Raw genomic sequence first — 13,937 nt, 5'->3', positions numbered from 1 at the left:
TCTTATTTTAGTCAATTCGCATGTACTGCATTGTTGGCTAAATGTTAAAGCAATTTTTATATTATATTACATATAGGTTTGTCGATACTTTTGTCTGCTTGACGTTGATTTGATTGTCCTCCCCTCTGTTGAAAAATGGATGACCTCATCCATTAATGAATTCTTTCGGATTAAGATCTTCGTCGATTGTCATAAATAATCCATTTTTGTGACGCCCAAGAAATAGGTCCTTTTTTGACGCCCGAGTATGATATTTTTAAGCTTTTCCTTTCGGTGTTAAATTTCTGACAAGTAACGTCTTACTAGAGTCAATAAGTATTTTATGATTATTATTTCATTATTTTCCTACATCTACAAGAAGCTAGAAAAGATTTCATTGGAGTTTCAGTCTCGCAACACTTGCCTCCCATTAAAGTTACATAAATAAAAATCCATATGTAGATAATATATCTTTATTGAAGGGGGGAAATATTACAAAAATAATCAGCTATGAAACAACCCAGTTACAAAAAAACCCAGCTATAAAAAACACCACGTATTAAAAAATCCAGCTATAAAAAACACCACGTATTAAAAAATCCAGCTATAAAAACCGCCAACTATTAAAAAACACCTACTAAATATCTCAGCTATTTAAAAAATATAAATATCAAATACATAAAAAATAATTCCCAATTACAAAAACAACTGCAGCTACCAAAAAACCTCGGCTGAAAAAATGGCAAAAAAACACCAGCTCTTAATAAAAAAAATCACCTAACAACAACGATTAAACAATTAAACTTCGACTATAAAAAACACCAGTTATAAAGAAACCAGCTATAAAAATATTTCAAACATAAAAAAATAACTATAACAAACTCAGCTATGTAAAACCTCAGGCATAAAAAAATCCCGGTATAATAAACCGCGACTACTAAAAATATTAATACACCAGTTATTAACAAAAAACGCTAAACAACTGATAAAAATCCACGCGTAAAACGCTAGCTCTTAATAAATATCAAGATTTAAAATACCATCTATTAAAAAATTAACAAAAACAAAAATTAAACAGTGAAAAATAATAAGCTGTAAAAATGTTTAAAAAATAAATTAAAAAATAGTTATAAAAAGCTCAGCTATGTAACACACTAGTTATAAAAAATCCTGCTATAAAAACCTCCATTTCAATTAATAAACAACTTATAATAACAATCCACGCCTAAAAAAAAAATAAAAATAAAATAAAAATAAAAATGTTTTGTCATGTCCATGTTGCTAAACCATGATTTTATTTTCACGAGAGGAAAAAGTGTCTTATAAGCTATTCCCTTGTCTGAAGATATATATACGGTTTGCCATTCTTTTTTATTTTTCGTTTCTAAAAGATGGAAAAGATCTGTATAGAGAATCTTTATGTTTCTACTGTTGCAAAACTTTGTAGCATATTTAGACAGTGTGTCAGCTTTCTCATTACCGTAAGGTACATTTGACCTTTAATACACACGAAAGAAACCCTCTTTTTTATAATAGATAAATTATAGTCTATCTTTTTAACGTCGGCTGCGATATAATTTTTGATAGTTGCGATTTATTTTGCAAACATTGTATAGCACTGAGACTATCCGTGCAAATTATAATATGATTTTTAATACGCGAGGATTGCAAAAAAGGTCATTGCTGTCTTGATTGCTGATAATTCCGCCGAATTAATTGATAGCTCTGCCGGCCGAGGAATTGATTCCCCTACATTGTAAGATGGGCAGAACCAAGAGCATCCAACTCTACCAGCTTTAATGAATCCATCGGTGTACACAGTTAGGTGGTCATGGGTAAAAGTTCCTGGAGATCAGCCAAGACTCGATGTTCTCCTGAGTAGTCATTCAATGTATAACAATCAAGGGGTTTTCTGATTACTTGCAGCTCTGTAGAGAAAACTGGAAGAGTATCTCTTAATTCGATTATTCCTTGAAATTGCGATAGAGAGGTAATAGTACAGTAAGCTGGTATTAGGGTTGGTGTGTCCATATGAAATACATTTTAGAGCATTATGGAATTTCTCTCTTCAGTCTCAATTGTAGCAAAATGACCTTTCCATGATAGCTTATGGTCCAATCATTAGCCCAAGAAACTTCACCTCACCTATCACCGGAAATGATTTTTGAGCCAGGATCATAGTATTAGGGAAAGTAGATTTTCTTGATCTCGTAAAATAGCATATTTTGATTTTTCTGTCGAAATGACGAACTAAATGGACACCGCCAAATCCATGGCCTCTATCGCCGCCTTTAAGGGCTTGTGAGTAGAATAAAGACATATGTCATCTGCTAGTTGTATAATTTTAACATTTTCTGTCATTATATTTTCTGTCTGTGACGTATAACAAGTATAGCAAAGGGCTTAGAATTCCACCGTGTGCCAAACCAAACAGAGTTTTCCTAAGTCCAAGAGTGGTGTTATTTATTTGGACGTAAATGTTTTACTCTAAAATAAGTGTGATAGTGTTATTAATAAATTTGAAAGGTAAACCTATCTTTTTTATCATTTTTTCAGATGAAATAAACAAATCCACGGAATCAAAAGTAGCAAATATGTCCAAAAACAGTGCTAGAGTGTTTTGATTATTTGTGAAACCTAGTTGTATGTCCGCGACCAGTAGTCCGTGGACATCGGTAATTGATCGTTCTTTTCTAAGGCCCATTTGTGAGACGGGCGGTTTTTTATTGACTACTAGTCACCATTCTAGTAGTGCCTTGATCATTCTTTCGCAAGTCTTCAGCAGACAGGAAGTAAGATACATTGGGAGGTACGAGTTAAAATCAGATTGAGGTTTTCCAGGTTTCAGGGGACATTTACAAACCTAACTACACTCGTACAATCGGTAACGCCACATTATTTAATTAGCTTTAAATTAAATCCATTATCTTTCTACACTAGTTACAGGTAATTAGGCCCCATAGAGCACGTATTGTGGATGACTACCTGAATCTGGTTGGCTCGTGTGGCCAGCATGAAGTCCAAATTTGAATCCAATCGATCAAAAGAGTTGGAAACGTCTGTTCTTGATAAATGGGAAGGAATTGTTCAGGATTTTATTAAAAATCTTTTCCAAGGAATGCTCGGTATAAAAGGGGAGAAACAATTTTTTAAAAATATTTTTGTTTTTGAATTTTCTGTTTTTTGTTCTTTATTCAATAATTGATTTTTTTTAGAATTAGGTAATAATCATTTTCTTTTTAAATGTATTATTTTTATAACCAAACCTATTTTTTGTATGCAAAATATGAATAAACCTAAATATAATAAAACTTAAGGGTGTTGGATTAATTTTGTAAATCGGTGTAAAATTTTGTTTTATTTTTTCAATTGTTTTAGTATTATGAGTTATGTTTGTTGTTGTTTTTTGCATATAATATTTATTTATATGTGCACAAATATTTATTGTAAACTGTATATACTTGTCATTGGGATATTTTCTGTTAAATATTGACGTTTTTCATCCCTTCCCCATAATTTTTCGCCTTCGTTACTCGATGCAATTTATCCAATTTTTCGTAATAATTGTGTTAATTTTATAAACTTTAGTTTTATTTAGAGGGTTTTATTGTTGATGTGGACAAAATTAATCACGTTGATTTGTGAGTTAAACGGAGAAATTTGCTATGTTACGTTGGCAGCGCGGTAGGTTATTTACCCATTGGTTCTAATCACTCTGTGCGGCCCTGTGCGAGTTGTCACAATTTTAACCTCCTTCTTAGCGATAACGGGCTCGATTGCAATTGCACTGTTACCATATTGTCGATCCTGATCGTAATTTAGGCAAAAGTTTCCTTTTTTCGTATATTTTTCGAAATTGCCCGTTATGGCCGGTGGAGGACCTACGGAGAAAGACATAGAGAATCTTTTCAAAAGGTTGAGATCGATCCCAGCGAACAAGGTACGTAGTCGTTTTGACGTTTCACCTTGGCACCAATCACCACGTCTATCTTCTTTCTCAAATCCCATCGTTTTTATCTTTTTTTTGTTTTTTAAGTTTTGCTTCGACTGCGCTGCCAAAAATCCGACCTGGGCGAGCGTCACCTACGGGGTTTTTATATGCATCGACTGTTCCGCCGTTCACAGGGGTCTCGGAGTTCATCTTACTTTCGTCCGGTCGACCCTCTTCGACACCAACTGGACATGGATACAGCTTCACAAAATGCAACTCGGAGGAAATAGCAATGCTGTGAGTATTTTGTAATAATTATTAATTTTTTGTGCAATTTTCGCCCTTCCGGTGTTGCGTGATAACGAGCACACGGTTTTCCCACAGGGGAGTGAAAATACTATTAATTTTATTGAGATACAAATATAAACTGTCAAATGCTTTCTAAATAAAAGCTTCAAAAACCTTCTAAATCTCACTCCTTTTATGTACAAAGTAAAAGTATTTAAGAGTTTAAATGGTTTTATTATTACAAATTTTTGGATAACTAGTTGTTACAACATAACAAACCTGTTCATGAACCATGACCTTCGTGGATCTGTTATGCAAAAGTTCATAGATCTCTTCTTCTTTGGACTATTTGCAAATTAATTTTGAATGGCCCTAGGAGAATGCAACAAGGTTATCTCAATGTTCTGGGACATGAAGGCTTAAAAGAAAATAGACAGGCTTATCAACTAGACAAAAAAGGGTAGCCCTCTCAGCCATTGGGACTGCAGCCCCAGATAAGCCCTAGAATGGAACCAGGAAGGAGTACAACAAACAAAAAAAGCTGCCGTGCCTAGGGAGAACTCCAGTTCCTGGTATCCATTAACCACTTAAAAAATTGACCCCCCCCCCAAAAAAAAAATAGGAGCAGCCCTCCTTTCCGTGGGGACCGTGATAGCTGTGTTGTTAAGGTGTCAGACTCTTGGCTAATAAGTACAGCAGTCACGGGTTTGATTCCCACCATTGCTACTAGATTTTTTTGATAAGGGTAATAGCTTCAATCCTGACCCACTTTGAAAGTCAATTTTCCTTTATGGAAGAACACTGAGGGCTTAGTTTACACATGTTTTGTGGGAAGCCTCAAAATGCAACCAGGAAAGAGTGCAACAAGCGTAAAAGCTGCAGTGCCTAGGGAGAACTCCAGTTCCTGGTATCTGTTGACAAAAAAAAAAAAAAAAAAAAAATGAGGCAAGCTTGATTATAAATCTTTTAAAAATGAAGTCGAAGGAATTGCACATTTCAATGGTAAACGACACTTGTGTACTGATGGAAACTACCTCCTATCATCAATATTGCCTGGAGTTTTAAGAAGATGTAAGAAAATTTGTGGTGATTTGGTATGCTTTGCCCTTTAAGAGCTGTTGAATAGCAGAAACCCAGAGATTTGAGATGACTTAAGTATTTAAATTAAAAGAAGAATTTTTTTAATATATTTCATTTTAATTGTAATTAATTTTCAAACGGTTTTTATGAGCCCAATTATTTGACTTTTTTTCAAATGCACGATTTACTTCACATGCTTTCATTTCATAACATCTCCTAGGTTAAAATCTTACCTAGGCTTTTTGCTTGTGTTTTAAAGAAAGGAATTTAGAAAATGTTTTAAAGAAAACCATTTGAGATTAAAAAAAGTTAACTTGAAGTTTAAAAAAGTTAATTCGAAATTAAAAAAGAGTTATTTGATGTTAAAAACAGTTAGTTTGAAATTAAAATAGGATTAAATTGAAGGTAAAAAGGGTTAAATGGAAGTTTAAATAAAAAGGTTAATTTGAAATTAAAAAGGGGGTAATTTAAAGTGAAAAAAGGTTAATTTGAAATTTAAGGTAAATGGGATTAATTTCAAATTAAAAAGAGTTAACTTGAAGTTTAAAAAAAAAGTTAAGTTGAAAAAGAAAAATTGAAAGGAGAAAAGGGTTATTTGGAGGTGTAAAAGGGGATTTCCAATTGAAAAGATTAATATGATGGGGGAAAAGGTTAATATATTAACCTGGGATTAAAGTGATTAAATTTCAGATTAAAAGGTTAATTTGATGGGGAAACAGGTTATATTGAGGTAAAAAGGGGTATTACAAATTAAAAAGGGTTAATTTGAACATAAAGAGTAATTCAATGGAGAAAAGCTACTATTGTTTACACATGTCAAAAATCATGTGATCTAGAAATAATCCGGTGGATGAGGGCATTCATTCTCATTCTGGAAAGTTATTTGGATATAAGCCATATGTTGTTTACTGACAACCAACATACCAGCCCTGAATTTTTTACAATATGTAGTCATTTAAAAAAAAAAAAAAAAAAAAAAAAAAAAGGAAAATTCTTGTGGTACAGTGAGGCAAGACAGGAAGAATATGCCAAATCTGTCTCCAAAGTTGCTGCATCATAGAGAGACATGTTGTTGACCTGCAGCAGGGGAAAAATCAACGCTACCAACTAGCCAATAGTATATAGCAAAAAAATAAAAATAAAAAAGGCCTGCTTACAAAACAAAAATTTAGTATGGATGTCTAATAACTTCATTTCAGGTTTGAGCCACACACACACAATTTAACTACGAGTACCTGATGCCTCTTCTAACTTCCCTTTATTTGGTGGTTTATGGCCTTGTTTATCCAAAGTGTAATGTTTTGAGGACAGATTACAAAAACAACAGAAGAAGAGTTACAATTTTTTTTTAATAATTGCAAAAAAGTTAACTGGTCAATTTGCTTTTTGTTGCAGAAACACTTCTTTGCTCAGCATGACTGTACCACTAAAGATTTTCAAACGAAGTACAATTCACGAACTGCTCATTTATATAAAGAAAAATTAGAGAATGCCGCCAGCCATGCTATTGCTACTCATGGGAATACGGTAAATAAAGACATTTTAACAGTTTTGCTTTTATTTTATAATTTTTTAAGATTAACACGTTTTACTCTTGGCCATGTCCACTTAAATTATTCTCTTATTTTTTGAGTAATGAAGTACCCAAGAGATGTAACATTAAATTTCAAATCTTAGTTAAGCATGTGTGTGTATGTTTCACATGGGATTCTTTTACAGTTAAACTTAGAGCCTGAACCGCAGGAAGAAGAGAAAGAAAAAGAATTGGATTTCTTCGACGAACATACAGGGACTGTTGATGTGCTTGAGGTAATAATGAAAATTAATCGCCCTAATAAACAAACTGCTAATTTAAACTATTTCCTACAAAATGTATGAGTAAAATGTAAGAAATATATGAAAGTGAAATTTTCCGTAAAACTATAAGTGATATAATGAACTGTTTGACTGTGATCAGTTTTTACCTTAATGTATTAATTATTTTTTACAAACTGTGTATAAATATTAGGAGTTTTTATATAAAATTTATGACATGGTACGAAGGAGGCACCCTTGTCTTGAGATGTCGACAGGTGAGAGTTGAGTGCTTGTCTTTCAATGAGTTGTTGTTTTATAAGTTTTCTCTCTTAAATATGATTACTAACATTGCAATATTTACATACAAGTTTTCATAAATTTATTCTATTATATATATGGAAAATGTTAAATAAAACGTTAAAACTCATTGCAGGATCAATGTACTAATGCCACAATGAATAAACCAGTTAAAACTGCAGGCAAGCCCGCCGAAGAAACTATTACAAAAACACCTGATATTTCTCTGAGTGTTTCCGAAGATGACAAGCCGAGAAAGCCGACAATCGGAGGCAGAATCCACCAGACAAAGCGAACCGGTGTAAGCTAAATGCATAAATACATAACGGATTTCTATTTATATCTTTCAATCATACAGCTAGCAGCCAAGAAAATGATGGGTGGTTTGGGCGCACAGAAGGTGAACGTGAACTTTGCCGATATCGAGAAAGAGGCCGAATTAGCTGAAAAGTTGAGAGTACAAACATTTGAAGATGTCAAACAAGATGATGTAACAGAAAAAGAAAAAGAAGAACAGGTAACTGCACATATAATTCTGTGTATTTTTTTTGTTTTAATTAATTGTGTTAAAAAAATACACATCACACACCTAAAACCTTTCTGTAAATATCATATTTTTTCTTGCCTGCATTTAAAAGGTGCTGGGTTTGTTCGTTCTGTTGTTATGTTAGAATCAGGTCGAGGAATTACAACAATAATGCATAACAATCTTTTCTAATAGAATGTGTAATTATATGAGAGTATGGTGAACTGTTTGATTTTTAACATGGATATGTTTTTGGGGTGGATATGCACTTTTTCAAAGCTGTTTTTGTCATTTAGTTCATGCCACTAGGGAGTGCACATGTGTCTTAGGGTTAAAGACAGTGGTTTTGGGTTAGGGATAGATAGGGTTAGGAACAGGTTAGGGTTAGGTTGGGTTTCTTTAGGTGATACAGTAAGGTTACATTTTAGATTATGTAACAACTTGGAAAGGAAAGGTTCATATAAAAAAAATATATCACAGAATATATTTTTTGAAAACTTTCTTCAGTTAAAAAGTAATTACTTGCTCCTATTGGGGCAGTAACATAATCTAACCCTACCCTAATGCTAGTCCTAACCTAATCAAAACCTAACCTATGCATACTATATCACTTTGGTTCAATCTTGTTTTTAATACAATTAATTAAGGTTTTTAGTTGAGATAAAAAGTCAATGGCACGAGTGGGATTCGAACCCACGATCTTCGGCTAGATACGCCGCTGCTCTACCGCTTGAGCTATCGTGACCTCGATCCACTCGGACACCAACTTCCCATCTCAACCCCACCTTTTGAGTTTTCACTCCTTAGTGAACTTTTTTTATATCTAACCTGCGACATATCTAAATATATCACTTTTTAATTAAGAAAAGTTTTCATGTCAACTATCACAACAATTTCATGTTACCAGGGAATGTGAATGGGTTAAACTTGGTTAGATTAGGTTTACGGTTAGGGGTGGGTTGTGAATGTTAGGCAGAGTAAGTATGAGGTTAGGTTCAGGGCGAAATAGGGTCAGGTTAGAGACTTCAGTTAGTTTACCTTAAGGGTTGGCTTAAAGATAGATTATGTTACCACCTTGACAAGACTAAGTTGTTTAATTTTTGATTAAGGAAAGTTATTGTGTCATCAATTTTGCACTAAAGTTAGGGTTAGGGACTGGTTAGATTTGAGTTAGGTTCAGCCTTGACAGTTTACTTTAATTTTTAAATTAATTTTTTTTTTGAGTCATTGATTGTGCATTATTGGGGAGTAGGCATGGGTTGGGTTTAGGGTCAGGTTGAGTGGTGGTGGGCAGGATCGGTTTTAGATTAGGTTAAGGTTAGAGTTGTGTTGGTTATGAGATAATAGGCATGGTTATGGTTGTTAGGTTAAGTTTAGGGTTAAACTGCGTTAGGTTTAGTTAAGTTTTTATTTAAGAAAATTTTTCATCTTACTAATTTTGTTATTTGGTAGTATGCATAGGTTAGGTTTTGATTAGGTTAGGACTAGCATTAGGGTAAGGTTAGATTATGTTACTGCCCCAATAGGAGCAAGTAATTACTTTTTAACTGAAGAAAGTTTTCATGTGAGTCATCGATTTTACATTACTGAGGAGTGTGCATGGGTTGAAGGTTAAGCAAGTCCCATCTCCTTTGGAATATTAGACCACATACCGCCCAAAGCTGTCTGTTGCTTATTCTTAGTCAGTCCAGTCTTTTGTCAGCAGCCTGGAGGATATCATTCTTAGCACAGATTTTTTCCCATTCAGGCATTTTCTGCAGGGGTATACACTGTCAAGGGCTGTTAAAAAGGATTCCTGGAGATTCAGCCTATACAGGTCTATTTTAGCCTCAGCGTGTCATAGCTCGTTATGTATTGATGTCTTCTTATAGTCATCTTCAGTGGGTCTGTAGTCATCCTTAGGTACTTTTCCCTAGACCTCTATGAACTCGTTGTATGAGCAAGTCTTGCATCTTTCTCCTTATGTTTACTGACAATTGGTCAAAATGCGCTTATTCTACTGTGAGTCGGGTCGAAGAATTCCTTGTTCTTTAGTCTAGCTAGGTTATTTCTCGACATTTATTGCTGGGAACACCTGGATGACCTGGGGGACTTTTACAGTTGATAATTATTATTAAAATTAAATCCTGTTATCTTACCATTCTTTTTTTTTTTTTTTTTTTTTTTTCAATTTCCCTCCCGGCGTATATCTTATCATAATTGCCTTTTTTAAAATACTTTTATTGATATGTAATAAAATTTAATTAAGATTCTTTGTATTTTTAATATTTTTTGTTTTGTTTTACAAATATGTAATATGTAAATATGAATGTATATCTTTTTTAAGTTCAACTTCATGAGACTAGCTTATGAAGATCTCAGTATGAAACAAAAGAAAGAAGAAGAGAAAATAAGAGCCGTCGATCCCAAAAAGGCTAAACAAATGGAGAGGCTTGGCATGGGTTTTGGGGCAAGAAGGTAATTAGTACACACAATAATACCAATGCATACCTAAAACAGATTCACAGACTTGTTTAAGTTTAAATTCAAATTTGAATATATCCAAATGTAAATATTAAGAAAATTTCACTTAAAAGTAGTAATGGCTAATAGTTTAAAATCTAGACTTAGTCCTTTTGTACAAAAGAATTTCGATGTAAAAGTGTTTGTACAAATTTTAAATTACATTTCATGATTCTTTCTCATTCTAGCGGTGTTTCTCATTCAGCGTTGAGTGATATGAAAACCATTCAGCAAGAAAATCTACAAAAATCAAGAAAGACAGAGAGCTTTTTTGACGATTTTAATTTCTCATCTAACCAAAATTCATCTTATATGTCAGTATTCCGATATTTATGTCATTTCATTCATTATTTTTGTATAATTTGATTTTATGGCTGATAAATTATTAATATTTGTCTTTTTTTTTAAGGTTTAAGACATCATCGGACTCGCAGAATCTGTTTTCAGACTCTAAAGACACGAGTGATCTGTTTGGAAAGAGTAAAAGCAATGATCAGTTTGAAACGAAAATGCCAATACAGAACAAGTTATTTGATAAAATTCACAACAAATCCTATGAAAAGTCGTTTGGCGATTTCACTTCAGAAAAACCCTTAAAGATAACAAGATCGTCTTCGGCTGGATTGAGCGAGGCGCAGAAGAAATTCGGTACCGCTAAATCAATTTCATCGGATCAGTATTTTTCGGACAAATCCGATACTCAGGTAAGTGCCCCAAATCTGAATTTAAAAGTAAAAAAAAAAATTCTCGGTTTTTACTTTATTAGAAAATGCATTTCAGTGGGAAAGGAATAGCAACTTGTCCAGATTTGAAGGGTCGACTAGTATCTCTTCTGCTGACTACTTTGGAAGAAACGAGTGCAATAACAGATCATCTGGTCTGGCGAGTCAGATACAAACTCCAGATTTGGACGATGTCAGGGAAAGTGTCAGACAAGGCGTTACAAAGGTTGCTGGAAAGCTCAGCTCCCTCGCTAACGGTGTTATGTCTTCCATCCAGGTTTGGAATTAACATCATAAAAACAATTATAATCCGTGTTAATATTGAAAGTTTCAAAATACAACTTTTCAAGTCTTACTTTTCTTTATGAATTTGAGGGAAAAGGATGGCTTTGACTTGGCTTTAAACCTCACCCCCTTCAAACGGAAAACATCATTCGCTGCCTCGGGCTGTATCTAGAACAGCGACTAACCTGGAAACCCCATAATCAAAATGACAGGACTGAACCGAACAAAATACTCATACACAACTCGATGGACATACTACAACAAACGTCAAATCTCCACAGATTTCTCAAATCTATTGTTAACATCCCCCATTCTACGTTTCCAACCTCACAATTCAATGATCTAAATGTTCCCTTTATAAAAGAAGTAGCAGTATCCTGCTGCAATGGCCCTGTGATCGCTCTTGCTGGATAGCATCTCCATTTGATTTTTTGTTACATTTATGTAATTTATTACAATAACTAATTTTAATGATTAGTGGTTACCAATTCTCATATTTGTCACATAATGTCCTAGTTTCAAATATCTTGGAGTTTATCTTATTCATTTAAAAATAAAATTATAATACAATTGTTACAATGTATTTTCTTTTTGTTCCAGGAAAAATACGGATTATGACCAGCAAAATGCCAATCTATCTTTTATTACTACTAAATAAAATAATTCATTAATAATAAAAGGAAAAGATGTAATACTAATAGACCTTTCATTGGACTATACCTTCATAATGATTTATTTAGCAAACTGCACTAAAGCAAATAGTAGAATATCCAGAATAAAAAAATAAAACAAAGAAGATCCATGTGCTTTCACATGTTTACGAAAGGTTTCTTCTATTTTTTCTTCTTTAAGTTTGACATAGAATAGTTTAGCACTAAAGCTAATTTATTATTTGAAATAAAAGCAAATCATCTAAGCTTAGTTGCTGCCTGGAGGAACATTTAAACATTTAATTATTTTGCCGTTTGAAATTACTTCACTTGTTCAAATAATAAAATAAAAAATCCTTTTTGATGAAGGTACATGATTTTTTCGGTCAAATTGAGTTGAAAGTTTAATATAATTTTGGCCTTGTTTGAAAATTAATCAAATAATTTAGAAAAGCTAAATGAGCAGGCTTCATTGTGATTTTCTGTTTTGGAGAATTTTAAGACTTAAGACTGACATGGTGTACGTTAAAAATACATTGTTACTGAGTTTGTTTTTCTAAATGTATTTTTTTTATATATTATTTTTTAAATAATGATTTGAGATCACATTGAAGTCCTAAGTTTAAAAAGCAAAAACCAAATGACTTTTGTGCAATATTTGCCCTGTTTAAATTGACAACAATTTTTCATTTGTAGATGCTTTTTATTATTATTATTAAGTTTATGTTTTAAAAAAACCCCAGTACATGCTTATATTTTCAGTGTGTTTAATTGTTAATGTTCCAAATTTTGATTTATTTCATTCCAAAAATGAAATCATAGTAATTTAAGGGACAGTACGAATATAATATTTAAACTTGGGATGGCATAGCAGTACATCAAAAACAAAAAAAATAAATAAATAAAATATTAAAAAAATAAATAAAAATAAAATTAGGCATTTTTTATGATAAAATTATGTAACTGAATATGCCAATTGAACAAAGCTACAAGTTTGATCTGACCTAAAGTTTTTTTTTTTTTTCAAATATTCATTTGTAACTTTTTCGAGCAAATATTTAATTATTAAAAATTAAGTACAACTAATAACTTAAAATTACCACTATTCAACAGAAAAGTTGGAAAGTAGGAAAAAAATTGGGAAGAACCATATTTCTATTTCTTACCTTATGTGTAAATCTATAGACATTTATTAATAATATGCTTCTTTTTTTTTTTGTATTTGTAAGAAAATTTTGAACTTTTTTCATTGTTACTCTGTAACATTATTATTTTTAAATTAAGGTATGTTGACTAGTTAACATGTTATTGATAACAAATTCTAAAAGTGGATTTCTTTTGACTAAACCTTGTAAAAAAAGATTTTTTTTTTTAAATCAGTTTGTTGTAAAATGTATGCAGTGACAATAAGGTGATTACATACGTATATATATTTTATTTATCTTACTGTCATACTTGTAGATTTTAGGCCAGTGGATCTTTGGCGCAGTTTTGGAGAAAAAAAATTCTATTTATGTGAATCATTAGTGAAGGTAATTTAAGAGAGTTTTTCTCATACATTTGANCGATTGTTTACAAGTTTTGTATAAAAAATAGACACACACAAGCCCTCTTTTCTTCAAAACTTATTTAAGCATTTTTTTAAATCTGAAATGTTTCTACTTATTCAATTATTTATTATATCAATCAAGTAGATTTTTAGATTGAAACATTTTGAATAATATTTTATCAATTGTAAAAAGTTATCTCTACTCAAACAGTTTGTCCATTGAATTTTATGTTATTGTTAAAGTTTTATTTCATATTGGAAGAATGGTGAATTTAGTAAAATAAATTTATATTTTCATGTTATACACGTTTTATAGATATATTTTTGTTTT

At 32.2% G+C, this 13,937-nt stretch overlaps 1 protein-coding gene across 1 annotated transcript; it reads left to right on the top strand.

Annotated features, from left to right (window-relative positions):
- The first annotated feature begins 3,693 nt into the window (after nt 1-3,693).
- On the top strand, nt 3,694-12,105 carry LOC106664110 (ADP-ribosylation factor GTPase-activating protein 2). Its single transcript, XM_014389532.2, has 11 exons — nt 3,694-3,919; nt 4,016-4,207; nt 6,674-6,805; nt 6,998-7,087; nt 7,509-7,673; nt 7,731-7,889; nt 10,225-10,355; nt 10,589-10,714; nt 10,810-11,104; nt 11,181-11,399; nt 12,008-12,105. Exons 1-11 carry the CDS (start codon nt 3,845-3,847, stop codon nt 12,023-12,025), a joined length of 1,602 nt encoding a protein of 533 aa, XP_014245018.1. The 5' UTR covers nt 3,694-3,844; the 3' UTR covers nt 12,026-12,105.
- The last annotated feature ends 1,832 nt before the right edge of the window (nt 12,106-13,937 follow it).

This window comes from Cimex lectularius, unplaced genomic scaffold (genome assembly GCF_000648675.2).
Source record: "Cimex lectularius strain Harlan isolate CLEC.00 unplaced genomic scaffold, Clec_2.1 scaffold270, whole genome shotgun sequence".
Classification (NCBI taxonomy): Eukaryota; Metazoa; Arthropoda; class Insecta; order Hemiptera; family Cimicidae; genus Cimex; species Cimex lectularius.
This window is presented reverse-complemented; position numbering and strand designations above follow the sequence as displayed.

What these genes read in the sequence shown, in the direction of transcription:
- LOC106664110 (XM_014389532.2), top strand. Translation starts at nt 3,845, where the DNA reads ATGGCCGGTGGAGGACCTACGGAGAAAGACATAGAGAATCTTTTCAAA. An exon ending in TCGGAGGAAATAGCAATGCT is followed by an intron (nt 4,208 to 6,673) that starts GTGAGTATTTTG and finishes TTTTTGTTGCAG; the next exon opens with AAACACTTCTTTGCTCAGCA. An exon ending in GGACTGTTGATGTGCTTGAG is followed by an intron (nt 7,088 to 7,508) that starts GTAATAATGAAA and finishes AACTCATTGCAG; the next exon opens with GATCAATGTACTAATGCCAC.